The 26,549-nt window shown below is 42.8% G+C and overlaps 1 protein-coding gene and 1 long non-coding RNA gene across 12 annotated transcripts in view; one reads left to right on the top strand and one right to left on the bottom strand.

Annotated features, from left to right (window-relative positions):
* LOC126954671 (uncharacterized) overlaps positions 1-26,549 on the top strand; it is a 217,549-nt gene that overhangs the window by 151,277 nt on the left and 39,723 nt on the right. The window lies entirely within an intron of this gene.
* Positions 18,299-26,549, bottom strand: part of RBM47 (RNA binding motif protein 47) — a 209,581-nt gene continuing 201,330 nt past the window's right edge. For all 11 annotated transcript variants that reach the window (XM_050790366.1, XM_050790359.1, XM_050790369.1 and 8 more), the window contains one exon: positions 18,299-21,158. In XM_050790366.1, the coding sequence (XP_050646323.1) occupies positions 20,919-21,158 (240 nt within the window). In that variant the 3' untranslated portion in view covers positions 18,299-20,918. The remainder of the gene's footprint in view (positions 21,159-26,549) is intronic.

The following is a 26,549-nucleotide window of genomic DNA, read 5'->3' as shown; positions in this document are numbered from 1 at the left end:
GGGTTAGTAAATACAAAAAAAAAAGAAAAAAAATATAAACTTGGGTATGTCTTCATGAGCAGCGTGAAAACAGACTAATACAGTAAATTGGTACCAGCAGAGTGGGGCACTGCTGAAAAGATACCCGGAAATGTGGAAGCGACTTTGGAGCTCGGTCACAGGCAGAGGTTGGACAGTTTGGAGGGCTCAGAAGAAGACGGGAAAATGTGGGAAAGACTGGAACTCCTTAGAGGCTTGTTGAATGGCTTTGACCAAAATGCTGATAATGCTATGGACAATGAAATCCAGGGTGAGGTGGTCTCAGGTGGAGATGAGGAACTTGTTGGGAACTGGAGCAAAGGTGACTCCTGTGTTTTAGCAAAGAGACTGACAGCATTTTGCCCCTGCTCTAGAGATTTGTGGAAATTTGAACTTCCGAGAGATGATTTAGGGTATCTGGCAGAAGAAATTTCTAAGCAGCAAAGCATTCAATAGGTGACTTGGGTGCTGTTAAAGGCATTCAGTTTTTTTTGTTTTTGTTTTTTTTGAGACGGAGTTTCACACTTGTTGCCCAGGCTGTAATGCAATGGTTCTATCTCAGCTCACTGCAACCTCTGCCTCCCAGATTCAAGCAATTCTCCTGCCTCAGGCTCCCAAGTAGCTGGGATTGCAGGCATGCATCACCACACCGGGCTGATTTTTTGTATTTTTAGTAGAGACAGGGTTTCACCATGTTGGGCAGGCTGGTTTTGAACTCCTGACCTCAGGTCATCCACCCGCCTGGCCTCCCAAAGTGCTGGGATTACAGGCGTGAGCCACAATGCCTGGCTCTGGCATTCAGTTTTATAAGGGAAGCAGAGCATAAAAGTTTGGAAAATTTGCAACCTGACAATGTGATAGAAAAGAAAGTCCCATTTTCTGGGGAAAAATTCAAGCTGGCCACAGAAATTTGCGTAAGTGATGAGGAGCCAAATGTTAATCACCAAGACAATGGGGAAAATGTCTCCAGGGCATGTCAGAGACCTCTGGGGCAGCCCCTCCCATCACAGGCCCAGAGGCCTAGGAGAAAAAAAATGGTTTTGTGGGCCAGGCCAGGGTCCCCATGCTGTCTGCAGTCTAGTGACTTGGTGCCCTGCGTCTCAGCCACTCCTCCAGCCATGGCTGAAAGGGACCATCGTAGAACTTAGGAGCCCTGGCTTCAGAGAGTGCAAGCCCTAAGCCTTGGCCACTTCCATACGGTGTTGAGCCTGCGGGTGCACAGAAGTCAAGAACTGGGGTTTGGGAACCTCCACCTAGATTTCAGAGAATGTATGGAAACACCTGGATGCCCAGGCATAAGTTTGCTGCAGGGCGGGGGGCCCTCATGGAGAATCTCTGCTAAGGTAGTGTGGAAAGGAAATGTGGGGTCAGAGCCCCTACACAAAGTCCCTACTGGGGCACTGCCTAGTGGAGCCATGAGAAGAGGACCACCGTCCTCCAGACTCCAGAATGGTAGATCCACTGACAGCTTGCACCGTTGCCTGAAAGTGACGGGCACTCAACACCAGCTTGTGAAAGCAGCTGGGAGGGAGGCTGTACCTTGCAAAGCCATAGGGGTGGAGCTGCCCAAGACCATAGGAACCCACATTTTGCATCGGTGTGACCTGGATGTGAGACATGGAAGAAAGGAGGCCATTTTGGAGCTTTAAGACTTGACTGCTCTGCTGGATTTCAGACTTGCCTGGGGCCTGTAGCCCCTTGTTTTGGCCCATTTCTCCCATTTGTAATGGCTGTATTTACCTAATGCCTGTACCCCCATTGTATCTAACAAGTAACTAATTTGCTTTCAATTTTACAGGCTTATAGGCAGAAGGGGCTTGCCTTGTCTTGAATGAGACTTTGAACTGTGGACTTTTGAGTTAAGGTTGAAATGAGTTAAGACTTTGGGGGGCTGTTGGGAAGGCGTGATTGGTTTCGAAATGTGAGGACATGAGATTTGGGAGGGGCCGGGGCAGAATGATATGGTTGGGCTGGGTCCCTACCCAAATCTCATCTTGAATTCCCATGTGTTGTGGGAGGGACCTGGTGGGAGGTAATTGAATCATGGGGGCAGGTCTTTCCCGTTCTGTTCTCATAATACTGAATAAGTCTCATGACATCTGATGATTTTATAAGGGGGAGTTTTCCAGCATCAGCTCGCTCTTTAACTCCCACCATCCATGTAAGACATATCTTGTTCCTCCTTGCCTTCCACCATGATTGTGAGGCCTCCCCAGCCATGTGGAACTGTCAGTCCATTAAACCTCTTTCTTTTGTAAATTGCCCAGTCTCAGGTATGTCTTTATCAGCAGCTTGAAAACGGACTAATCCACCCTCTTGCTTCTTTGACTGTGGCTTCTCAGAAACATGCATGGGCTCCTTTTTTTTCTAACTGCCCTATAATTGTTGATGTTCCTCAAAGTTCTATTTGCATCCTGCCTCCTTTGTCATTGTGCATGTTATTCCTGTCTGATCTTCATCCCATGTCCTTGGTTGCCAAATGGATGTATATCAAGTATTGGTTTCTGAAAGAATTGTAGAAAACCGCACTTCTTTTCCCCTTCCATATTCTGAATAAACTGAGAAATGCAACAAATAACTAAAATGGGTGCTAAAAACACACAAAAATCCGATGTAATTCTATGTACTAGAAATAATCAAAAAATGAAATTAACAATTCCATTTACAACAGCATCAAAAAGAATAAAATACTTTGGAATAAATTTAACTAAGATATAGGAGACTTGTACACTGACGCTGGGCATGGTGACTCACACCTATAATCTCAGCCCTTTGGGAGGCCGAGGCAGGAGGATTACTTGAGCCTAGGAGTTTGCAACCACCCTGGGTAACACAGCGAGACCCTGGCTCTAAAAAAAAAAAAGGATAAAAGAGAAACAAGCAAAAGACTTTACACTAAAAACTGTAAAACATTGTTAAAATAAATTAAAGAACACCTAAATAGGAAAAACATCTTGTATTCATGAATTGGATCATTTAATTTTGTTGAGAGCAGTACTTCCCTAAGTGATCTACAGATTCAATGCAATACTTACTTATCAAAATCCCAACAGTCTTTTTTGAAGAAATGGAAAAACTGGTCCTAAAATTTATACAAAATTACAAGGGACCCTGCTAGCCAAAATAATCTTGAAAAAGAAGAACAAATTTAGAGGACTCACTCTTTCCAATTTGATTTTATTTTACTTATTTATTTATTTGATTTTTATTTATTTCTTTATTTTGAAATGGAGTTTTGCTCTTGTTGCTCAGGCTGTAGTGCAATGATGCAATCTTGGCTTACTGCAACTTCCGTCTCCCAGGTTCAAGTGATTCTCCTACTTCAGCCTCCCTAGTAGCTGGGATTACAGGTGCACATCACCACACCTGGCTAATTTTTTGTATTTTTAGTAGAGACATGGTTTCACCATGTTGGTCAGGCTGGTCTCAAACTCCCGACCTCAGGTGATCCACCCACCTCAGCCTCCCAAAGTGCTGGGATTATAGGCGTGAGCTACCGTGCCTGGCCTTATTTTTATTTTTGAAGGTACATTAGCATCTTCCCAATTTTAAAACTTGCTACAAAGCTATGGTAATCAAAATGGTGCGGTACCAGCATAAGGGTAGACATACAGACCAATGAAATAGAATCAAGAGTCTAGAAACACACCCATACATCTGTAGTCAATTGATTTATGATAAGGGTGCCAAGACTGCTCAATAGGGAAATAATAGTCTTCACAAATTGTGGTGGGATAATGAAATATCCAAAAGAATGAAGTTGGACCCCTATATCACACCATAAGCAAAGATTAACTCAAAATGAATCAAAGATCTAACTATAAACTATAAAATTCTTCAAATAAAACAGGGGAGCCAGGAGCAGTGGCTCACGCCTGTAATCCCAGCATTTTGGAAGGCCGAGGCGGGCGGATCACCTGAGGCCAGGAGTTGGAGAACAGCCTGGCCAACATGGGGAAACTCCATCTCTACTAGAAATACAAAAATTAGCCGGGTATGGTAGTGAGTGCCTGTAATCCCAGCTACTTAGGAGGCTGAGGCGAGACAATTTCTTGAACCCAGGAGGCAGAGGTTGCAGTGAGCCAAGATCACACCACTGCACTCAAACCTGGGTGACAGCGTGAGATCCTGTCTCAAAAACAAAACAAAACAAAAAAAAACACATAGGGGAAAATCTGCATGACCTTGGATTTGACAATGGAGTCTTAGATGTGACACCAAAAGTACAAGAAGCAAAAAAAGACTGGGTGTGGTGGCTCATGCCTGTAATCCCAGCACTTCGGGAAGCTGAGGTAGGTAGATTGCTTAAGTCCAGGAGTTCGACACCAGGCGGGGCAACATGGCATAACCCTGTCTCTACAAAGAAAACAACGGCCGGGCGCGGTGGCTCAAGCCTGTAATCCCAGCACTTTGGGAGGCCGAGACGGGCGGATCACAAGGTCAGGAGATCGAGACCATCCTGGCTAACACGGCGAAACCCCGTCTCTACTAAAAAATACAAAAAAAACTAGCCGGGTGAGGTGGCGGGCGCCTGTAGTCCCAGCTACTTGGGAGGCTGAGGCAGGAGAATGGCGTGAACCCGGGAGGCGGAGCTTGCAGTGAGCTGAGATCTGGCCACTGCACTCCAGCCTGGGCGACAGAGCGAGACTCCGTCTCCAAAAAAAAATAATAATAAAATAAAAAAAATAAAAAAATACAAAGAAAACAAAAGCCAGGTGTGGTGGCGTGTTCCTGTAGTCCCAGCTACTCAGAAGGCTGATGTGGGAGGATCGCCTGAGCCTGGGAGGTGGAGGTTGCAGTGAGCTGAGGTTGTGCCACTGCACTCCAGCCTGGGTGACAGAGTGAGACCCTGTCTCAAAAACAAACAAACAAACAAACAAAAAAAACCAAAAAACCACCAACCAAACAAACAAACAAAAGGAACAAAAAAAAAATGATAAAGTGGACTGCATAAAAATTAAAAACTTTTGTGTATCAAAGGACATAATCAAGAAAATGAAGAGACAACACATAGATGGGAGAAAATATTTGCAAATCATGTATCTGACATGGGTTTGGTATCCAGACAACCCAAACCAAGTAATCAAAGAAGATAAGCAGACATTTCTCCAAAGAATACATAGGATGGCCAGTAGGCACATAAGAACATTCTCAATAGCATTAGTCATTAGGGGAATGCAAATCAAAACCACAATGAGATATTATTTCATACTCACTAGGTTGGCTAAACTTTGTTTTAATGGAAAATTACAAGTGTAGGCAAGAATATGGAGAAATTGGAACCCTTTTATACCACTGATGGGAAGGTAAAATGGTGCAGAAGCTGTGAAAAACAGTTTGATAGTTCCTTGAAAGTTAAACAGAATTACCATAGGGCCTAGCAATTGTATACTTCCATATATGTCTAAGATAAATGAAAGCAGGTGTTCATTATTCATAATAGCTATGAATAATGTGGAAAAAAAAGTCACTTTTTTTTTGAGACAGTCTGGCTCTGTCACCCAGGCTGGAGTGCAGTGGCATGATCTCAGCTCACTGCAGCCTCCTGAGCTCAAGTGATCCTCCCACGTCAGCTCCCCAAGTAGCTGGGACAACAGGTGTATGACACTCCTTCTGGCTAATTTTGGCATTGTTTGTAGAGATGGGATCTCACTATGCCCAGCTGGTCTCAAACTCCTTGGCTCAAGTGATTCACCCACCTTGGCCTCCCAAAGTGCTGGGATTACAGGCATGAGCCACTGTGCCTGGCCAAATTACATATTTTTTGTAAAAAAAATTATTTTTTACAAAAAGTGGAAACAATACAAATATTTATCAACTGTGGAACTGAGAAACAAAATGTGGCATGTCCATGCAGTGGATATTATTCACACACAACAAGAAATGAAGTACTGATACCTGCAACAATATTGATGAAACTTCAAAACATGACACTAAATGAAAGAAGCTAGTCGTGAATGGCCACATGTTGTATGATTCTATTTACTTGAAACATCCAGAATAGGCAAGTCATTGAGACAGAAGGCAGATTCATGATTTCCAGGAGCTGGGAATAGAAGATATGGGGAGTGACTGCTTAATGAGTTTGGTTTTTGGTGTTTTTGTTTGTTTTTGCAGACAGGTGATGAAAACGGTCTTGAATTATGTAGTGATGATAGTTACACAACAGTGTAAATATAATAAAAACCACTGAATTGTATACTGTAAAATGATTAAAATGGCAAATTTTATGTCATGTTAATTTTACCTCAATTAAAAAAATAAATGGGCCAGGCGCAGTGGCTCACCCCTGCACTTTGGGAGGCCGAGGTGGGTGAATTGCTTGAGCCCAGGAGTTCTAGACCAGCCCGGGCAACATGGCGAAACCCCATCTCTACATAAAAAATAAATAATTAAGAATGGGTAATGTATCATGTTTCTTACTGATGGAGGAGATTGGAGGGGGTTGGAGGACTTAGCTTATATTGGAGCAAAACGGGCCTGCTAGATGAGCCCCCAAATTAAGCAGATTTGCCCCATTCAGTCAGAACACTGGGCTTGAGAGGATTAGGAGAGGGAAAAACAGAGGGGAACCCATCTATTGTTAGACTTTCCCCCAAGAAGAAGAGGGACTTGCATAACCAAGAACGTCCAGACATTCTCAGATTTTTCAATCGGATATGAAAGTCTATCGGTCCAAGAGTGAAAAGAAAAAGGCGGCAGACGAAGGGTCAGAGTTGTATTAATTGAACTCCTTACTCTACCTATGAAAGGAAATGTCAGAAGGGATGGCGTTTTCCTTACTATAATAGAATCAGAAATATGCACTCAATATTGAAAATGAATATAGTTTCCTTTGTTTAATATAACAGTTTACATCTTTGTTTTCCTGGATAGCCAGAATAATAGCAACACCTGGTCTTGCCATTGAAGGTACCTAGCGCTCTTTTAGTCTATAATAATCTCTTTCAGATTAAAAAGTTTCCTTCCAGTAAATATTCAATCAATTTAGTTCACCTCCCTGCCAGAGCTATTCCTCCCCTCTTGCTCTTCCTCCCCAAGATGGTGCCGTGTTTGCAGGGAGCTTAGATAGCATCGTGGCAGGAGGTGAGGGGCTCTGCATCTTCAGGCTGGTCCGTGAGTCTGCTGGTTTCTGATGCAGTGAGATGATTTAATCCAGTTCCTGGGTGCTTTGGTCCTAGTGCCTTTCAATGAAGTCTATGGCCAGTGAAGCTGCACTAAGTTTTTTTAGCCCGGCATGGGGAGTTTGGCCCCATCTTTCTATCATATTGGTGCAAAAATAATTGCGGCTTTTGCCTTTAAAAGTATGAGCTTAAAACCCTGATTCTGCCACTTACTAGCTGTGTAACTTGGGCAGCCTGCTTAAACTCTCTGTGCCTCAAGTTCCTAGTCTGTAAAATGGAGTTAAGATTATTGTCAACTCATGGAATTGTTAAGAGAATTAAATGGGTCAATTCATGTAAACTACCTAGCACAGAGTTATGGACTGTCAGCTGCATAAAACTGCACCACATCCGCCTAATTACCCAGGTGAGAAACTCAGGAGTCATTCTTCATCCACCCATTTGCTTTTAAAAGTAATGGCAAAAACCACAACTACTTTTGCACCAACATAAGAGATTACCAGGGCATTTGGTGGTGTTGGAACTAAAGACCTTTGGTGTCTGTCACATCCTCCACCAGGCCCCTGCCTTGGATGTCCATGGCAACCTATGCTGTGGGTCACCCTGGTTACCCTTCCTTCCCCTCTGGTTTGGGTGTTGTGGGGAGAGGGGCAGAGAACACTTGGGAACACATCATGATAAGGCCTTGGAGATCCAGGAACCAGCAGCACATCTCAGGAGCACATCTATCCAGCCACCTGCCCTCAACACATCATTTTGCCTCTCTGGGCCATATTACATGTGAGAGGAATGTCGCACTGGCTGTAATGTTCTTTGACTCTTCATAAATGAAGGATATTAGATGATCTCATCCTGCTGCTCTGCACCGAAATATTTAAAAAATCCACGCTCATCCACTAGTCAAGCTTTTTTGACTCTGGACCAGAACTTTTGTCACTGACTACCTGTCCTTTCTCCTATATTTTGCCTTCCTTTCTTCCTGTTAGATGGGCATGTCTCTTTAGTCATATCCTGGGTTCTCTGTGTGTGTGTGTGTGTGTGCGTGCGCACAAACATGTGTGTGATATTAAAAATATTTAACTACCAGTAAGACACAGAATCCACCAATCAGAATAGATGCTGATCAATCAGCCTAGCTGGTGGCTGGTGCCCATATGCTGTCTACTGACCAATGGTGAGAATGTTCAATGGTCTGAGTTGACAGGACTGGCCCTTGAAAAGAGAACTGTCACGATGCAGAAACTCCTCTTCTCCTTAGATAAGACCTGACTCTCAGGACTATTGTCTCACTACGGAATGAACAGAAACTGACTTGATGGTCAATGCTGAGGGCTGACAGACATCTGGCTGGCAGCCACCCTTCCCTGAATCCCACTGATGTCATGTGTGGGGAGTCTCAGAGCACCATGATTTAAGGCAAATGAAAAATATATCCTTTTATATTTTCCAAAAATAATATACTGTCTTATGGTAAAATGGGTCCTACTTTAAAATTCATAGTTTTACTCCACCTCCTTATATCCGACTACCTTCTAGACTTTGCCTGGATCTTCCACAGGCATCTCAAGCTCAACATGTCTCAATATGTCCCAGTATGACTGGACTTGTTATATGCTCAACCAAATTTGCCACTCTTTCTGTACTCCCCATTTAAGTAAATTGCAATCCAGTGGTGGGGTTTAAGAAATGAATTCTGGGTCAGGCGCAGTGGCTCACGCTTGTAATCCTAGCACTTTGGGAGGCCAAGGTTGGTGGATCACTTGAGGTCAGGAATTCAAGACCACCTTGGCCAATATGGTGAAACTCCATCTCTACTAAAACTACAAAAATTAGCCAGGTATGGTGGCACGTGCTTGTAATCCCAGCTACTTGGGAGGCTGAGGCAGGAGAATCACTTGAACCCAGGACGTAGAGGTGTCAGTGAGCCAAGATCATGCCACTGTACTCCAGCGTAGGCAACAGAGCAAGACTCTGTCTCAAAAAGAAAAGAAAAGAAAAGACAAGAAAACAAAAGGATGAATTCTGTAGTCAGATTATATGAGTCTAAATCCTGATTCTGCCACTTACTAGCTGTGTAATCTTGGGTAACCTACTTAAACTCTCTGTGCCTCAGGTTCCTAGTCTGTAAAATGGAGTTAAGAATATTGTCAATTCATGGAGTTGTTAAGAGGATTAAATGGATCAATTCATGCAAACTGCCTAGTGCAGTGTTATGGACTGTCAGCTCCATAAAACTGCACCATATCCGCCCAGTTACCCAGGTAAGGAACTCAGGAGTCATTCTTCATCCACCTCCCTTTGCCCTATCACTTACTAGTCATCGACTTTAACTTAGCACCTCCTGAGTCCATTTCCTGTCCCTTTGCTATCACCTTAGTCCAGCCCAGCATCATTTCTCACCTGCTTTCTGCAACAGCCGCCTAACTGGTCCCCTCCCTTCAACATTTTCCCCCTCCAGTCTAGTCTCATGGCCAGAACATTCTCTCTCAAGTGCAATTCTGATCACGCCACTCTTCTGCTGAAAATCAATTATTTGCTGGGCACAGTGGTTCATGCCTGTAATCCCAGCACTTTGGGAGGCAGAGGCAGGCGGATCACCTGAGGTCAGGAGTTTGAGACCAGCCTGGCCAACGTGACGAAACCTACTCTCTACTAAAAATACAAAAAATTAGCCGGGCGCGGTGGCGGGCGCCTGTAGTCCTAGCTACTCAGGAGGCTGAGGCAGGAGAATGGCGTGAACCCAGGAGGCGGAGCTTGCAGTGAGCCGAGATCGCGCCACTGCACTCCAGCCTGGGCAACAGCGTGAGACTCCGTCTCAAAAAAAAAAAAAAAAAAAATACAAAAACTAAGCCAGGCATGGTGGCACGCACCTCTAATACCAGCTACTTGGGAGGCTGAGGCAGGAGAATCGTTTGAACCCAGAGGTGGAGGTTGCAGTGAGGGAAGATCATGCCACTGCACTCCAGCCTGGGTGACAGGAGAGAAATGTTGTCTCAAAAAAAAAAAAAAAAATCAATCATTGACTCCTCACTGTGGTCAGGATAGAATGTTACACCTGAGTGGCCAACTGGGCACAGCATGCACCAGCTGCCTCCCACACACACCATCCAACAACTCTCTTCAGCCTCATATCACTAGCCTCACCTCCCATTCTAGGCTTCGCTTATTTTGTGTTCTTTACAGATTCGTTGCTCCCTTTATCAAGATTCCTTCCGCCCAGTCTGAGCCTTCAGAATTCAACTTAGATGTCCCCGACCTAGGAGCAGCTCCCTGAACCCCAAGTCTGGAGTCAAGTATCACTTCTCTGTGTTCCCCAAGCACCAGGAGTTATCTCTGCCCTAACACTTCTCCCACTAGTTTATAATGATCTTTTAACTTGTCTGTGTTCTTACTAGACCAGTACCTTCTTGAGGACAGAACTTTTAGCTCTCTATCTTCAATGCCTAGCCCAAGTGTATATCTAGTAGGTGCTCAATAAATACTTGATGAATAAGTTGGAGTTGTTGGGTGGACACTGCTAGAGGCAAGGGAGCTTTTTAAAGGAACTGCAAATATTAATAGTTCGGAATAATGGGAGCGAATGGTAAGCAGATGAAAGGAACAAAATCAAAGTTTTCAGTAACCAGGACCGGCACTGGTCAGTCAGAGGAACATGGGCAGTAAGTGACCAAAATGGCCATACCAGTGCATAGTGGGTGAGTATCAGTTCTGCCCATATGCAACTGGCAGGATATAATTCTGAAGACATGCACAGAGGCCAGTTTATAAAGGGCCTTGTGTGTTTTAAGCTAAAGTGTCTGGACTTGGTACAGTCAGCAGTGGGATACCGCTAAAGATGTGTGATGTGATTGATGCTCAGATTTGATTTTAGAAAGATCACTGTGGCCTCAGTGTGGAAGGCAAATTAAAGAGAAGCAAGAGGCCAGGCGCAGCGGCTCACGCCTGTAATCCCAGCATTTTGGGAGGCTGAGGTGGGTGGATCACGAGGTCAGGAGTCCGAGACCAGCCTGGCCAATATAGTGAAATTCTGTCTCTACTAAAAATGCAGAAAATTAGCCGGGTGTAGTGGCACAGGCCTGTAGTCCCAGCTACTTGTGAGGCTGAGGCAGGAGAATTGCTGGAACCCGGGTGGCAGAGGTCAGAGTGAGCACTGCACTCCAGCCTGGGAGACAAAGTGTGACTGTCTCAAAAAAAAAAAAAAAAAAAAAAAAATTGAATTGAATATGAGTATCATTGTAATCTTGAGCAAGTAATTTATCCTTTTTAGGCCTCAATTTCTCCCTTGATAAAATGGAGATCATGTTCACCATTTTGTCTTTAGGCTCCATCACAAAGCCTGGCACATAAATACTTGAAAAACAAAACATTTGTTGAATGAATGGGAAGGGGAGAAGAATGTCTTCTGTAACTATCTCGTAGGATTGTCATGCAGATCAAGGGAGATAGAGCTTTAGAAAGGCTTCTGCGGCCAGTGAAATGCTATTCAAGGATTAGCTGATTATCTTCGATTGGCATGTCTTTCCAGCATTTTATATCGTTTATCTTTTATTTGAGACACTAATTGTTAATATTATTCATTGAACGGTCCAGAGGGTCTAATTATTTGGCCCCTCAGCAACTCAGAAGGCTTGGGCTAGCCTCCTTAGATTGGGCTGACTTTGTGGTACAGTGTCCTGGAGCAGGTGGAGAACCTCCTGACTCTTGAAGTCATTCTCTTTATTTGACTGGCTATGGACTTAAATTCCAAAGTTAGGGTTTTCTTCCTTAGCTTAGTGGACAAGGGATTTGTTTAATGAAAAACACATAACTCAGGAGGCCAGGCGCAGTGGCTCATGCCTGTAATCCCCGCACTTTGGGAGGATGAGATGGGAGGATGAGATGGGAGGATCGCTTGAGCACAGGAATTCGAGACTACCCTGAGCAACATGGTGAAACCCTGTCTCTACAAAAAATACAAAAAATTAACCAGATGTGATGGCACCTGCCTGTAGTGCCAACTACTCAGGAGGCTGAGGTGGAAAGATCACCTGAGCCCAGGAAGTTGAGGCTACAGTGAGCCTGGATTGCGCCACTGCACTCCAGCCTGGGTGACAGAGCAAGACCCTGTCTGAAAATAAACAAACAAACAAACAAACAAACAGACAAAAAGCCCCACATGACTCACCTCCTTGGGAATGAATTTGTTTCTTTCTTCCCTTTGTGAGAGCAACAGTTGATAAAAGACATGCTGGAATGTAAGAGGCTTGGAGGCCACCGGGAAAAAAAAATGTAGAAAGGTAACCCTCTAAGACCTTCAGACTTCAGAAAGTTTTGCATCCTATATTCTGCAATGTGTGTGATTTTTAAACTCTCCTTTCCACTTGCTCCAATGTTAGGCGATCGGTGTGACTTCTAGAACAAACAAGTGACTCTACATCCTTACAAAATGGGTGATCTGTAATCCCTCCAATCCCAGCCCCAGCTCTAGAGTTAGATATTCCAGGCTCAGATCTACACTGTTTCACTTACTCACCGGTGACGTGGTCTCAGGAGAAGTTATTAAACCTCTTTCTGCCTCCTTGCTTTTTTTTTTTTTTTTTTTGAGACGGAGTCTCGCTCTGTAGCCCAGGCTGGAGTGCAGTGGCCAATCTCAGCTCACTGCAAGCTCTGCCTCCCGGGTTCACGCCGTTCTCCTGCCTCAGCCTCCCGAGTAGCTGGGACTACAGGCGCCCGCCACCTCGCCGGGCTAGTTTTTTGTATTTTTTAGTAGAGACGGGGTTTCACGGTTTCACCGTGTTAGCCAGGATGGTCTCGATCTCCTGACCTCGTGATCCACCCGTTTCGGCCTCCCAAGTGCTGGGATTACAGGCTTGAGCCACCTCGCCCAGCCCCACCTCCTTGCTTTTTATCTGTAAAATGGGGTATTAATAGTAGCAAGCTCAAGTCTGAAAAGATGATGCATTCAAAACTAATCTATGCTGTAGGTTTGGCTGTTTCCCTTGATGAAGTGGTCACTGGAAAGGGCCATGCAAAACCTTCTGGAAGGCTGGTCATGGCCTTAACTTGTCTTTAGGCTCCATCACAAAGCCTGGCACATAAATGCTTGAAAAACAAAATATTTGTTGAATGAATGGGAAGGGGAGAAGAATGTCTTCTGTAACTATCTTATAGGATTGTCATGAAGATCAGGGAAGATATAGCTTTAGAAAGCTTTACTCTACATAAGATTGAGAAAGGGTCAAATGGCCATATTTGAGTTGGGTTAGAGGTGTGAGGCTGTTGAGGTCGATGGAAATAAAACTATCTCATGGTGCTACCAGTTTGGAATAAAGGTCCTGAAAAAGGAGAGGAAAAATCCCAGCAAAACCAGACTGGCATGGCCCAGTGTTATCACAATACCATGAAGCACAAATGTTTTGACCCAGCACACCCCCAACAAGGTCATCTCAGAAACAACTGGGCTTCAGTGACATCTCTTAGCTGCCTCAGAATGACTAAGGTTATTTAAATCTCATGGTTGGTTAATCATTAATGAAGATTTTTGACAAACAAAGTAGAACAAGCCAAGAAAGAAGGGTGGCTAAAAATTAGCCTAGCAAAGGTCATATTTCTTGCATATGCAGGGTTTAGTGTTGCTTTTGTTTCTGGTAACTGTGCAGAATGGAGTTTCATGGAAATATGATCCTGTTGGGGAAGTCAATGTGTCTCTAAAGATTTTACTTGGGACTCTCCTCCACTGTATTAGTCCATTCTCATGCTACTAATAGAGACATACCTGTGATTGGGTAATTTATAAAGGAAAGAGATTCAATGGACTCACAGCTCCACATGGCCAGGGAGGCCTCACAATCATGGTGGAAGGTGAAGGAGAAGCAAAGGAACATCTTACATGGCAGCGTGTGCAGGGGAACTGCCCTTTATAAAACCATCAGATCTCGTGAGACTTACTATCATGAGAACAGCATAGGAAAAACCTGCCCCTGAGATTCAATTACCTCCCACCGGGTCCCTCCCACAACACATGGGGATTATGGGAGCTACAATTTAAGATAAGACTTGGGTAGGGACACAGCCAAACCACATCATCCACCCTCGGTCATCTGGAGGACTATAGGCCTCCATCACCTTTGCTGAGAAGCCTGCATTCCTGTCCTGTGGGGGGTTTACGTAGGGACAGTGGGGAAACCCACAAGCAGCTGCTGTATGACTGGAGAGGAAAGGGTGAAGGTCCCAGAGGTTGGAACCTGGACCTGCACAAGAAACAGGTGGGCAGCCCTAAAAGCTTTGATTGCTGCTACAAACTGCTGGACAAGCTCAGAGATGGCAGGCATCCCCCCTGGGACCAGGAAGGCAGCAGGAAGGGAGTTTTTCACTACGGGCAGCTCTAGCTTTAGCAGTGTAGATAAATGCAGGGCTCCATCATTTCCTGAAAGCCCTAAGGAGGAATGATGATTGACGGTTGTTTCTACGTGATTACTGGCTCCCCCAGCTTCCTTGTCATAGGGACCAAATCTCTTCCTTTCACAGCTAATGCAGGGCCATGAACAATATTTAATGTTAAACAGTGCAAAGGTTGGATTTCTTCACACTTTCTCCTTCTCCTTTAAGGCAGCCAACCTGAACTGCTTTCGTGGACTTGATGATACCGTGTTCTTTCCTCCCGGTCCAGGCATTTCCTACTCCCTTTTCCCCTACTCATCTGCCTAACTCCTATTCATCTTGTAGGTCTCTGGCTCGAGCCTGGGTGTGTCCCCTTCCCATAAAACAGTCTTATCATGCCTGGGAGTTTGCAGAAGGCAGAAGGTCAATTTTGACTTATTTCTCTGGTGAATCCTGCATAGTTGGCACTCCAGCAATGAATGTTTATGGAATAAACAGGTGAATAAAAGAATAAAAAATTTCAGTGAATGAAAGAGTTAAAAAAATAATAAAAGGATTTAAAATGGAAAGGCTTGATAGAATTAACAAAGAGGAATGCAGTCGCACTAGAGTTTAAAAAGGAGATGGGAAAGGAAATAACTGTCTATAAGAGTGCCAACAATGTACTAGGCTTTTTTAGATTAACTCTTCTCTCTTTTTTTTTTTTTTTTCTGAGATGGAGTCTCGCTCTGTCACCCAGGCTGGAGTGCGGTGGCACCATCTTGGCTCACGGCAACCTCTGCCTCCAGGTTCAAGTGATTCTCCTGCCTCAGCCTCCCGAGTAGCAGGGATCACAGGCACACACCACCATACCCAGCTAATTTTTTGTATTTTTAGTAGAGACGGGGTTTCATCATGATGGCCAAGCTGGTTTTGAACTCCTGACCTCAAGTGATCCATCAGCCTCAGCCTCCCAAAGTTCTAAGATTACAGGCATGAGCCACCACACCCAGCCAACTAATCTCATTTTTATAACAACCTTATGAGGTCAGGATTATTATCCCTATTTTACCAGTTAAGAAACTGGTGCTCAGAGAGGAAAGGCATCTTTTTCAAAGTCTCATGACTTGCAAGTAGCAAAGCTTGGTTTCTCCCCTAGGCGTTCTGACCACAAACCCAGCCTATTTTAGTAGGCCATGGCACTTGCTCATAGAGGTAATCATTTGGGTAATCACATTTGTCCCCCAAGTTTATTGGCATGAAGAGTTAGAAACAGGAATGCTGGGTACTAATAAGTGAAAAGAGGAGACAGGAGAAAAGGCTGTATCCAGTCCAGTAGCTTAGACCTTGGAATTGAAGTAAAACATTTCGTGGATGTCTCCTGAGTCTCTTTCTATATTTAAACCTAATCCTCCCTTTGACCTTGGGGGTTCAGAAATCGTGAATGTGTCAAGGAAAAGGTAGGATAAAGTGAGAACATCTGTGTTATCCTACTTAGTAGTTTCGTAAAAAGCTGAAGATGGATTTTGTTTTTAGGGTCATGGTGTCAAAACGTTATTTCATCAAAACAGCCATGCCAAAATGTCAATTCCTATGACTTAAAAAATCAAATCCAAGGCCCGGCATGGTGGCTCACGCCTGTAATCCCAGCACTTTGGAAGGCTAAGGTGGGCGGATCACGAGGTCAGGAGATTGAGACCATCCTGGCTAACACGGTGAAACCCCGTCTCTACTAAAAATACAAAAAGTTAGCCAGGCGTGGCAGCGGGTGCTTGTAGTCCCAGCTACTTGGGAGGCTGAGGTAGAAGAATGGCGTGAACCTGGGAGGTGGAGCTTGCAGTGAGCCGAGATCGCGCCACTGCACTCCAATCTGGGTGACAGAGCCAGACTCCATCTCAAAAAAAAAAAAAAAAAAAAAAAAAAAAAAAAAAAATCAAATCCAAACAAAGCAAAACAAAAAACTCAAATACAAAGCCTTAGTGCCCAGAAGGCTTTATAATAAAGAAATCATATAAAATTGAATACACAAGAAAAATCAGAAGACGTTTTCTAACTCTTCAATGAAGTGCTTTGTATGTTGTCATGACAGACATTTTTGGAATTGAAAAAATGGGGCATTTAGAACCTGGGACAGAGTCTTGAGCGCGTAGACTTTTTTTTTTTTTTAATGACAAGGTCTCACTCTGTTAACCAGGCTGGAGTGCAGTGGCATGATCTCGGCTCATTGCAACTCCTGCCCTCCTGGGTTCAACTGATTCTCCTGCCTCAGCCTCCTGAGTAGCTGGGACTACAGGTGCCACCACCATGCCCGGCTAATTTTTATATTTTTAGTAGAGATGGGGTTTCACCATGTCGAACTCCTGACCTCAAGTGATCCACCTGTCTTGGCCTCCTAAAATGCTGGGATTACAGGCGGCAGCCACTGCGCTTGGCCTTGAGTGTAGATTTGAGTCCTGTTACCAGCTGTGTGATCACATATCTATATCCGTCCTGCCTATTTCACTGAGTTCTTGTGAGCTCCACCTGAGGTTATGGAAGCCTAAGAACCCAGTGAATCACATGATCATAGTCATTATCCTCATTTGACATGCTATTGGCCTCATTTTGATTGTTAATTCTTTTTCTAAAGAGATCAATCTAGCCTGAATGTGATCCTGTAACTTGAAGAGCTTTTGTACTTATTTCCTAGGACAAGAAGATCAGTAGATCTTGTTGCCCCTAAAAATACTGCCTAATAAGCTATCATCTTGGGATGTTCTGCCCAACATGCTGGTCTGTTCTGCCTCTAAAAAGGCCTTTATCCATTTAAGAGGAAGCAGAAGGTTAGAATTTCAAGAAATGCAGGTTGGGAGGTCATAGTCCAGGTTCAAAGCTAAGAAGGTAAAATTCTTAATCACTGGCAAATCCAAGTGGAACTTTATTCTATTGACAATCCACCACCTTCCCTCCTGTCATCTTATTGACTTTGATGATAGATACTCTCTGAAGTTAGTGATGATCTCTAGAGAAAAGCAAAGTGTCCTGTTAACCTTACTATGCACTGTGAAAAGGAGAAACAAGAAGGTTTTAGTTTCAAATGCAATGACCAACATCAAGGTCATCCCAGCACTTTCATGAGATCATCAAAAAACTCAATGTCCATCAACTCTCTCCATTTAAAATTCTGTGTGTAAAGCCGTTGGGATTATAAATAAACTTTGGCACTGAGCGTGGTGACAGGCTTTGTCACATCCTATTCCAATGCAGATTTGAATATTATTTGAGTGTTCAATCTCCTACCTCCTTAGCCAAAATTTGAGGATACTCATAATTCACGATTCAGCTATGTAACACATTTTTTCTTTTTCTTTTTTTTTAGACGGAGTTTTGCTCTTGTTGTCCCGGCTGGAGTGCAAAGGCACGATCTCAACTCACTGCAACCTCCACCTCCTGGGTTCAAGCGATTCTCCTACCTCAGCCTCCTGCATAGCTGGGACTACAGGCACCCACCACTACGCCTGGCTAATTTTTTTTTTGTATTTTTAGTAGAGACGGGATTTCACCTGTTGGCCAGACAGGTCTCGAACTCCTGACCTCAGGTGATCTGTCCACCTTGGCCTCCCAAAGTGCTGGGATTACAGGAGTGAGCCACCACACCTGGCCAATGTAATCCATCTCCAATGGTAGTCCCAAGACAAACACATGACCGTAACTTGCTGATTTCTCCAATGGAAAATATTGAATTAGCCAATCCTTTCTATGCTATAAGGGTTTTCCTAATTATTTTAGAAAAAATAAATCAGTATAAAGAAAACACAATTTAAAATAAGGTCTTGCAATTGCTTTAAAGAAAGCTTTATTTACTACATACATCCTAAGAATGTACTGTAAATGGAGCAAGATCTAAATAAAAGCTTTTCAAATATAAAGCAGCTAAAGTTAACTAAACCACTAGCAATGTTTGAAAACAGAACTCTAAAACTTTTTTTTTACATTTATATAGTTTGTTCTTAACACTAAAAAAAAAAAAAAGTTCACATTTCAAGTTATAAACTTATCTCAGTAGTGTACGTGAAATGGTTTTGAAACAATAGGAACAGGTAAGTCCCAGATTGGAGGCTCACTGATACTTAACTAGCTATGTCACCAACGTTTGTTTTTAAGGGAGTTTGGTGGTTGCCATGTTAAGGTATCATTGTTTTTTTTCTTTTCTTTCCTTCCTTCTTTCCTTCCTTCCTTCCTTCCTTTCTCTTCCCCTTCCTCCTCTTCCTCTTCCTCCTCCTCCTCCTCTTCTTCTTCTTCTTCTTCACAAATAATTTACAGGCATACGTAAAATACAGTAAGAACACTGGGTCACGGTTTCATCCAGTGAAACTCTGTGACAATCCTTCACTAGAAGGAGAGTACTTTTTTCACATAGTCAAGGGATGAGGATCTGATTCAAATTACATTTTGTTGAGTCACTCATTCCAAGAGATATGAGTTTCAATGCAGCTTGCGGGGTACATCATCAGGAACATTGCACAATTACTTTATGTCATTTAAAAGAATGATGGAAAGGAATGTTAGGGGTGCTTAAAGGCCTCAGGAGGCACTCAATAATTTTATAGAATAGTTAAATAAATATTGCTTACACATAAAAACTCATCTCGTCTCAAGATGAGGAGGGAAAAGGCATTTGGGAATCTCTTAATTTAAAACAAAACAAAAGTACTTGCTAAGGGCATGATCCTCTTATGAATCCACAAGAATTCAGCCATCAACAAAAATCCCATGGTGGAAAGATTGTATGGATCTCTAATATGACATAAAAACGCAACTGTGTACTTGCTACCTTATTGCACACCTCACTTCCTTGATTGAGCCTTTAAAAAACAATTCCAAGTTGATATACATATTTTTAAAGTAGATGACAATCTTAACATTTTACTGTATTTTACATTCACTCTGCTAAACAAAAGCCTTTAAACAGGCACAAAACACTGCAACAATACATTAACTTCCTAATAAAACAAACCTTTTTAATAACATTGAAATAAAATGGTTTCATTTTGCATTAAACTACATACCATGAACTTCTGCAACATAAAAGGACTAAAAACAAGCATTAGAAGATATTTACAAACTATCTTTAAACTTCTACAGGTCTCTCCTCCTCCTCCTGGATGTGCACACCCCAATTCAGTTCACCCATCAAGTGCACAGCAAGGGAAGAGAGATTTAATAAACAAAATGTTTCCAACACCCTTGAGGACCACGGACAGTTTTGCATGAAACATGGTAAGGCAACTAGAAGCATAACTTTCTGCTGACAAGAGTCTCTGGGGGTCTTGTCTATGATAACATATATTCTTTGTCCCTACAAACTCATACTTCAAAAATGAATAAAAGCATTAGAAATGGCATTAAAGTTTTATATTGGGCAATTAAATAGCTAGGCAAAGGTGTCTAATGCAGCTCGATTAAAACCTTGTACTTACTCTGCTGCTGAAAATAGCACACATAGAAGATAATACTTCCCCAACCAAAACAAAACAAAACAAAAAACATACAACGAAACAACAAACCCCAACAAAAACCCAGGAAGAAGTATAAAAGCCACCAGCTCCTCTCTCTTTCAGAGCTATTCATCAGTCCTAGGCTGGCCAAACATTGTGGAGGGACTGGGAATTTGGGGAGGAGGGGACAGGGTGAGAGATGGGGTAGTGGGGGCATGTGTAAGGTTAAGGCACATGGAGAATGAGCCCAGCTAACGGTGGCAAAGGAGAGCTTTCCAGTGTTTGGACTCAGAAGTGTGGCAAGTCTTTTCAATGTTGGCTTAAGGAGAGAATCAGTGTTTCTTTTAAAAAATAGTACCGCCATGATGATACATGGTAACACCATCAACCCTTAATGCCAGCAGAAATACAAAGATTTTACTCATTTTAAAATTGCACTTTCCAGTATAACCTTTAAAATAATGTTTTATGTAGTATTTTTAAGCACTACTGTTTGTATCTTTAAATATTGTATATATTTTTCAAAATAGTTCCCTAGCTGCTCAAGTGTGCTTTTTTAATATATAGTTGATATATTATTGAAGGTACTACAAAATAGAAATCTCTGGAGTGCAGAAGTTAAGAAAATAACCTTCATACTGAAAATATATCCTTAAAAAAAAAAAAAAACAACAAAAACCTCTATACAAATGTAGTACAGCATACAAATTTTTAAAAGATGGTATGAAGGCACGAACCATTACAAGTCTTTTGGAAATGTATAAACGCAGGCCTGCTAAGTTGAAAATAGTCTTAAAAAACTAGTGAAAACTTCATGTATATAAAATATTTCAGAAATAAATCTGCGAACATTCTTCACTTTCAGATTGCATGTGCGAATTCAACAGGTTCTTTCTTCATAAATAGTCAAGCGTTCCTTCAGTGGTGTTCGTGTGGTTTGTCTTCGCGCTGGTCACCAGCCTCAGTATGTCTGGTAGACGTCGGGGATGGGGACCTGAATGGCAGCAGCAGGGAAGGCCTGAGGTATGTAGCCTGCGTATCCTCCATACACGGCGGCCGCGGCTGCCGCATTCTTCTGTAGTGTGGCGATTGTGGCTGTGGCCGGAGCAGCAAATGGCACGTAACTGGCCCCGTAGATTCCGGCAGTGGGAATTCTCTGAACATTTGGAGCCACCGTGTATACTGGAGTTATTGGGCGGCCCTGAGGAGAAGAGACAAAAAGGAGCCTTCCTGAACAGGTGTATGTGCCTATCATCAATTCATTCAACAAGCCTCTCCCAGAAGTTGGGAATACAAAGACATAAAAGCAAGGGAGAGGAAGGCAGAGGGGCGGGCAAATAGCAATTATTGTAAGGAAGTGGGATAAGAGCCACTGAAGAGGTAAGGTGGAGCTGCATCCTCAAACTCAGTGATGCAACCTTGTGAAAGTGAGAGGCCTGGAAGGCTGAGGGAAAGATGAAATACTGTTGCCCCTCAGTATCCTCACAGGGGATTGGCTCTAGGACTTCCATGGATACCAAAATCCTCAGATGCTCAAGTCCCTGAGAGAAAATGGCATATTTGCATTTAACCTACGCATATCCTTCTGTATACTATAAAAAAAATTTTTTTTTCATAGAGACAAGGTCTCACTATGTTGCCCAGGGCTGGTCTTGAACTCCTGGCCTGAAGCAATCCTCCTGTCTCAGCATCCCAAAGTAGTGGGATTACGAGCATGAGCCACAACGTCTGGCCTCTCTCATATACTTTAAAAATAATCTCGAGATCACTTAAATACCTAATATGATGCAAATGTTATGTAAATATTTGTTATATTGTATTTTGACATTTGTATTGTTTTTTATTGTTGTATTGTTATTTTTTATTGTCTTTATTTTTTCAATAAAGAATTGAATCCAGACGCAAAACCTGTGGATAAGGAGGACCTTCTCTGTACGTATTCTAGAATCTTCTACTTACTATTCTACTCAATCAGTCTATGCCCCAGAGTGAGCTAGAGAAGGCAGTGGAGAATCTACCCTCCACACAGTTGATTTCACAGTAATTAAAAATCAGTATTTTTCCTTAAATATGGTCTCTAGATACATGCCAGCAGCCTCAACTCATACTTAACTGATGGAATATGATCTGTCTCAAAGACAGAGAGAGGAGCAGACTGTGTCAACTTAGAGAAACAAAATATACTGATCTCCAAAGGGACAGCTTCTTAAGCTGTGACCTTAAAAAATTGTGACCATACATAATTTTCAGTCAATGTGATGGTTTCCATCATCTCCCACCTAAGAGATGACACCATTAATGTATACAAATTGTTGTAGAAGCTTACAGAAAGAACCAACTAACGGGGAAGTTGGAGAAAATGTCTCTGCAGCAGGGATATTTGAGCTGGGTTTTGAAGGATAAGGAGCAGTTTCCAAATGAGGAAGGAGTGGGGAAGGACAAGCTAAGTAAAGTTGCCTGAAATGTCGACGGCCACCACTGGCTCTAGAAAAGCCCCTGCTACTTCCTTCTGTCTACTTGAAAATGCAACATAAGATGTTTTCAGAATAAACAGGAGTACGAATGGGAAGACTGTGGTTCAGTATTTCCCAAAGTGTTTGCCATCAAACTAGTTCTGAGAGATGCTTCATTGAAAAGAGATTTTGGATAAAATAAAACATTCATTTAACAAAATATTTGGTGCACCTCATGAGCCACAGAATGCCTTGTAGTAAATGCTGGTATGATCTCCCTATATCTTAATACATCTTCAAAATAAACAATTCAGCATCTATGAAATGGTGAATTAAAGTAATTATTTCTTCTCAGATTTTTATAAAGGAATTAGTTCTAATTTCTGTTACAAAATTTGCAAATCAGAGTTCCAAAATTGTGCTCAAAGGAACTTCTAGCCTAAGAGTACTTTTAAAAACTATAATCAGATAGTAATTATAATTTATAATAATTTTAATTTATAATTATAATGATAATTATAACAATTAACTCAGAGGCTGGGTGAGATGGCTCATGCCTGTAATCCCAGTACTTTGGGATGCTGAGGCCAGGAGTTTCTGCAAAAGATACAAAACTTAGGCAGGTATGGCGGTGCATACTCCTGTAGTTCTAGCTACTCAAGAGGCTGAGGCATGAGGATCACCTGAGCATGGGAATTCAAGGTTGCAGTGAGCCAAGATCGCACCACTGCACTCCAGCCTGGGCAATGGAAGCGAGACCTTGTCTCAAACAAAACAAAACAAAACAAAAACAAAAACAAACCCCAAACTCAGAGACTACTGTCTGCCAGGCACTGTTCTAAGTGCCTTATTTGTATGACAGTATTGAATCATCACAGCCACCAGTACAGTTGGTACTATGATTATATGGAGTTGTGTGGAAGTGTTAAATGACCTGCACAAAGTGACACAGCTTTTAAGCAATGCAATGTGTGACTCTGCAGTCTGCACTTTTAGCCTTATGTTAACTTGCTTCCTAAACACTAAACAATGAGTGTCTCATCAGCAACATTTTACAACCAGGGAGAGGAGCTCCGGAACTGGAAAGACTGTGTTCACAGCACAAGCCATCTTTTCCACATGTGTGGATATAGGTTTAATAACCAGTGCAAAAAGGGAGAGGAAATGGCAGGGAAGGCAACATGTGGGAGAGACCTTGCCATGTGCTACAGGCTGGCCCAATACCTGGGTTCAGGCTGCCCACTCAAACACTAAGTTTTGCACATACATGTGCACTGGCTTATGGCCTGGAATCAAGAGTAGGTCCCCAAACCCATGGCTTCTCTTTTCATTCGTGTGATGTTCCTTTTATATGGCATTCACCATACTATAAGGACAGAGCATACACAGATCAGGGACCTGATCTCCTAATCCCAATTCTACTCTTGGCTAGCAGTTCTGTCACCTTGCTGGGCCTTAATTTTCTTATCTGTAAAATGAGAATATATGGGGAAGCACTTGGTTTTGCTTTCCATGGTTTCAGTTACCTGCGGTTGACTGACGTCTGAAAATATTAAGCTGAAATTTCAGAAATAAACAATTCATAAGTTTTAAATTGTGCACCCTTCTGAGTAGCTCTATGAAATCTCATGCCTTCCCTCTCTGTCCTGCCTGGGACGCCAATCATCCCTTTGTCCAGGAAAGCCACACTGTCTGTGCTCCATCCCCATGTCACTTAGTAGCCATCTGGGTTATCAGACTGACTGTCAAGGAGCCCTTATTTTACTTAACATCAGCCCCAAAGTGCAAGAGTAGAGATGCTGGCATTTTGGATATGCCAACGAGGAGCACTAAAGGCCTTCCTCTAAGCGAAAAAGGGAAAGTTCTCTACTTAATAAGGAAAGAAAAAAATCCTATGCTGAGGTTGCTAAGATCTACAGTAAGAAAGAAATTTTCTATCTGTGAAACTGTGAAGAAGGAAAAAAAATTGTGCGTAGTATATTATCGGTTTGGTAATATCTGTGTTTCAGGCATCCACTGGGGATTTTGGAATGTATCCCCCATGGATAAGGGGGGACCACTATACAATTGCAATAATACAGCATATCAAAGAGCAGGAATAAAGAAAAATGCAATGGTGGTAGTGGGAGAAACATTTATCCATCTTTAAAAAGTGCCCCTAGCAGGAGAATCGCTTGAACCCTGGAGGCGGAAGTTGCAGTGAGCTGAGATCCCACCACTGCACTCCAGCCTGGGTGACAAAGTGAGAGTCCGTCTCAAAAAAACAAAAAACAAAACAAAACAAAACAAAAACCCCCCAAAAATGTGCCTCTAATTCAGGTGAAGAGTCCCTGCAGTCTTCCCTCTTGTCAAGGAGGAGCGGTTATCCTTGCTTTAACTAAATGGCTAAACAGGAACACCCCTGAGCGCCTACAACGTAGGGGAGGATGATTAAAGCTAGGGGAGGATAAGCAAAGACTGCAAATAAGAACCTTGATGGTGGCTGGGCGTGGTGGCTCATGGCCTTGTAATCCCAGCACTTTGGGAGGCTGAGGAGGGCGTATCATGAAGTCGGGAGATCAAGACCATCCTGGCTAACAGGTGAAACCTGTTAAAGAGCTGACGCACAAAGTCCAGGGAACGATTTCACATTTTCACATTTCAAACTGTGGCTCAATGAAGTGGAAACCCCGTCTCCACTAAAAAAATACAAAAAATTAGCCAGGCGTGGTGGCCACGTGCCTGTAGTCCTAGCTACTTGGGAGGCTAAGGTTGGAGAATCGTCTGAACCTGGCAGGCGGAGGTTGCAGTGAGCCGAGATCGCGCCACTACACTCCAGCCTGGGCCACAGAGTTAGATGTCGTCTCAAAAAAAAAAAAAAAAAAAAAAAAAAAAGAACCCCGATGGCAACAGCCAGTGCAGACTGATAGGAGACAGAAATAGTCAGAACATGATTATGGTGCCTGGAATTTGGACCTGACCAGAACTCACAGTGCACATCAAAGACAAATGTTCATGAGTTTCTTAGTAAAGAAGAATTAGAAATTATTATCAAAATTTCATTAAGTACTGCTGCTAAGTTATTGTAAATATTTACCATCAGTCCACAAGTACTATAACTACACTCAGTTGTTATTCTACAGTGTCATTTACAACCAGTTCCTCTTTTTGTCTTTCAGAAATCCCAAGTTAAAGAATACTTAATGACAGACTGAAAGACAAATAAGCTTCAGTGAGTCTGCCCTTTCTGAATAACGCAGTCAAGACTAGCATTCAGAGTGAGCAAAAGCAAGTAAACAGCATCCTACTGTGGAGGGTCAGAGGCCTGGCTCTGTCTCAGAATCATTGAGGAGCTGTGCAAAATATCAGTTCTAGGACCCCAGCCCAGTTTGACTGAATTGGAAACTTCAGGGATTAGAGTCTAACAATCTCTGTTTTTTAAAAAATGTAGGCCTGTAATCCCACACTTTGGGAGGTTGAGGTGGGAGGACTGCTTGAGCCCAGGAGTTCAATACCAGTTTGGGCAACATAGCAAGACTTTTTCCCTACATATAAAAAAGTTAGCCGGGCATGGTGGTGTGCGTCTGTGGTCCCAACTTCTTGGGAGGCTGAGGTGGGAGGATTGCTTTAACCAGGGAGGTTGAGGTTGCAGTGAGCCATGCACTCCAGCCTGGGTGACAGAGTGAGACTCTGTCTCAAAAAAATCAAAAATCAAAAATGAAAAGAAGTGACCTGGATAATTCTTTTTCAGCTGGGTAAGGGGTCTTGGGCCTGAGTACTTGTGATTAGTATTTGCGATTCACTGCCTCACAGAGAACAGCTTTAACAAGATTTTCTTCTGTTAAATGGATGTCCTCCCTATGTCCTATGAGGTGAAGATGCAAAGAAACAAGACACAGTCTTTGGTTTAGAGGAGCTTCATTTTCCTTGGAAGATAGAACACATTGGCAGCCACAGGCCAAGTAATGATGTAGTAATGAGGAGTACAGGAGAGAACATTTCTCTAGGAGGTGGATGGGGAAGATTCTATGGAAGAGATGAGAATAAAGAAACCAGGATACAGTATGAACAAATGTGGGGAAGGAGGCCAACATGGTAAGATGAGTTTGGGAACAGATAGGGGAACAGTGGGAGATATGGTTGGAGGAGAGGATTATGGA

The sequence above is a fragment of the Macaca thibetana genome, chromosome 5, assembly GCF_024542745.1.
Source record: "Macaca thibetana thibetana isolate TM-01 chromosome 5, ASM2454274v1, whole genome shotgun sequence".
Lineage (NCBI taxonomy): Eukaryota > Metazoa > Chordata > Mammalia > Primates > Cercopithecidae > Macaca > Macaca thibetana.
Note: the sequence above shows the minus strand (reverse complement) of the source record. Positions and strands in the feature narration are given on the sequence as shown.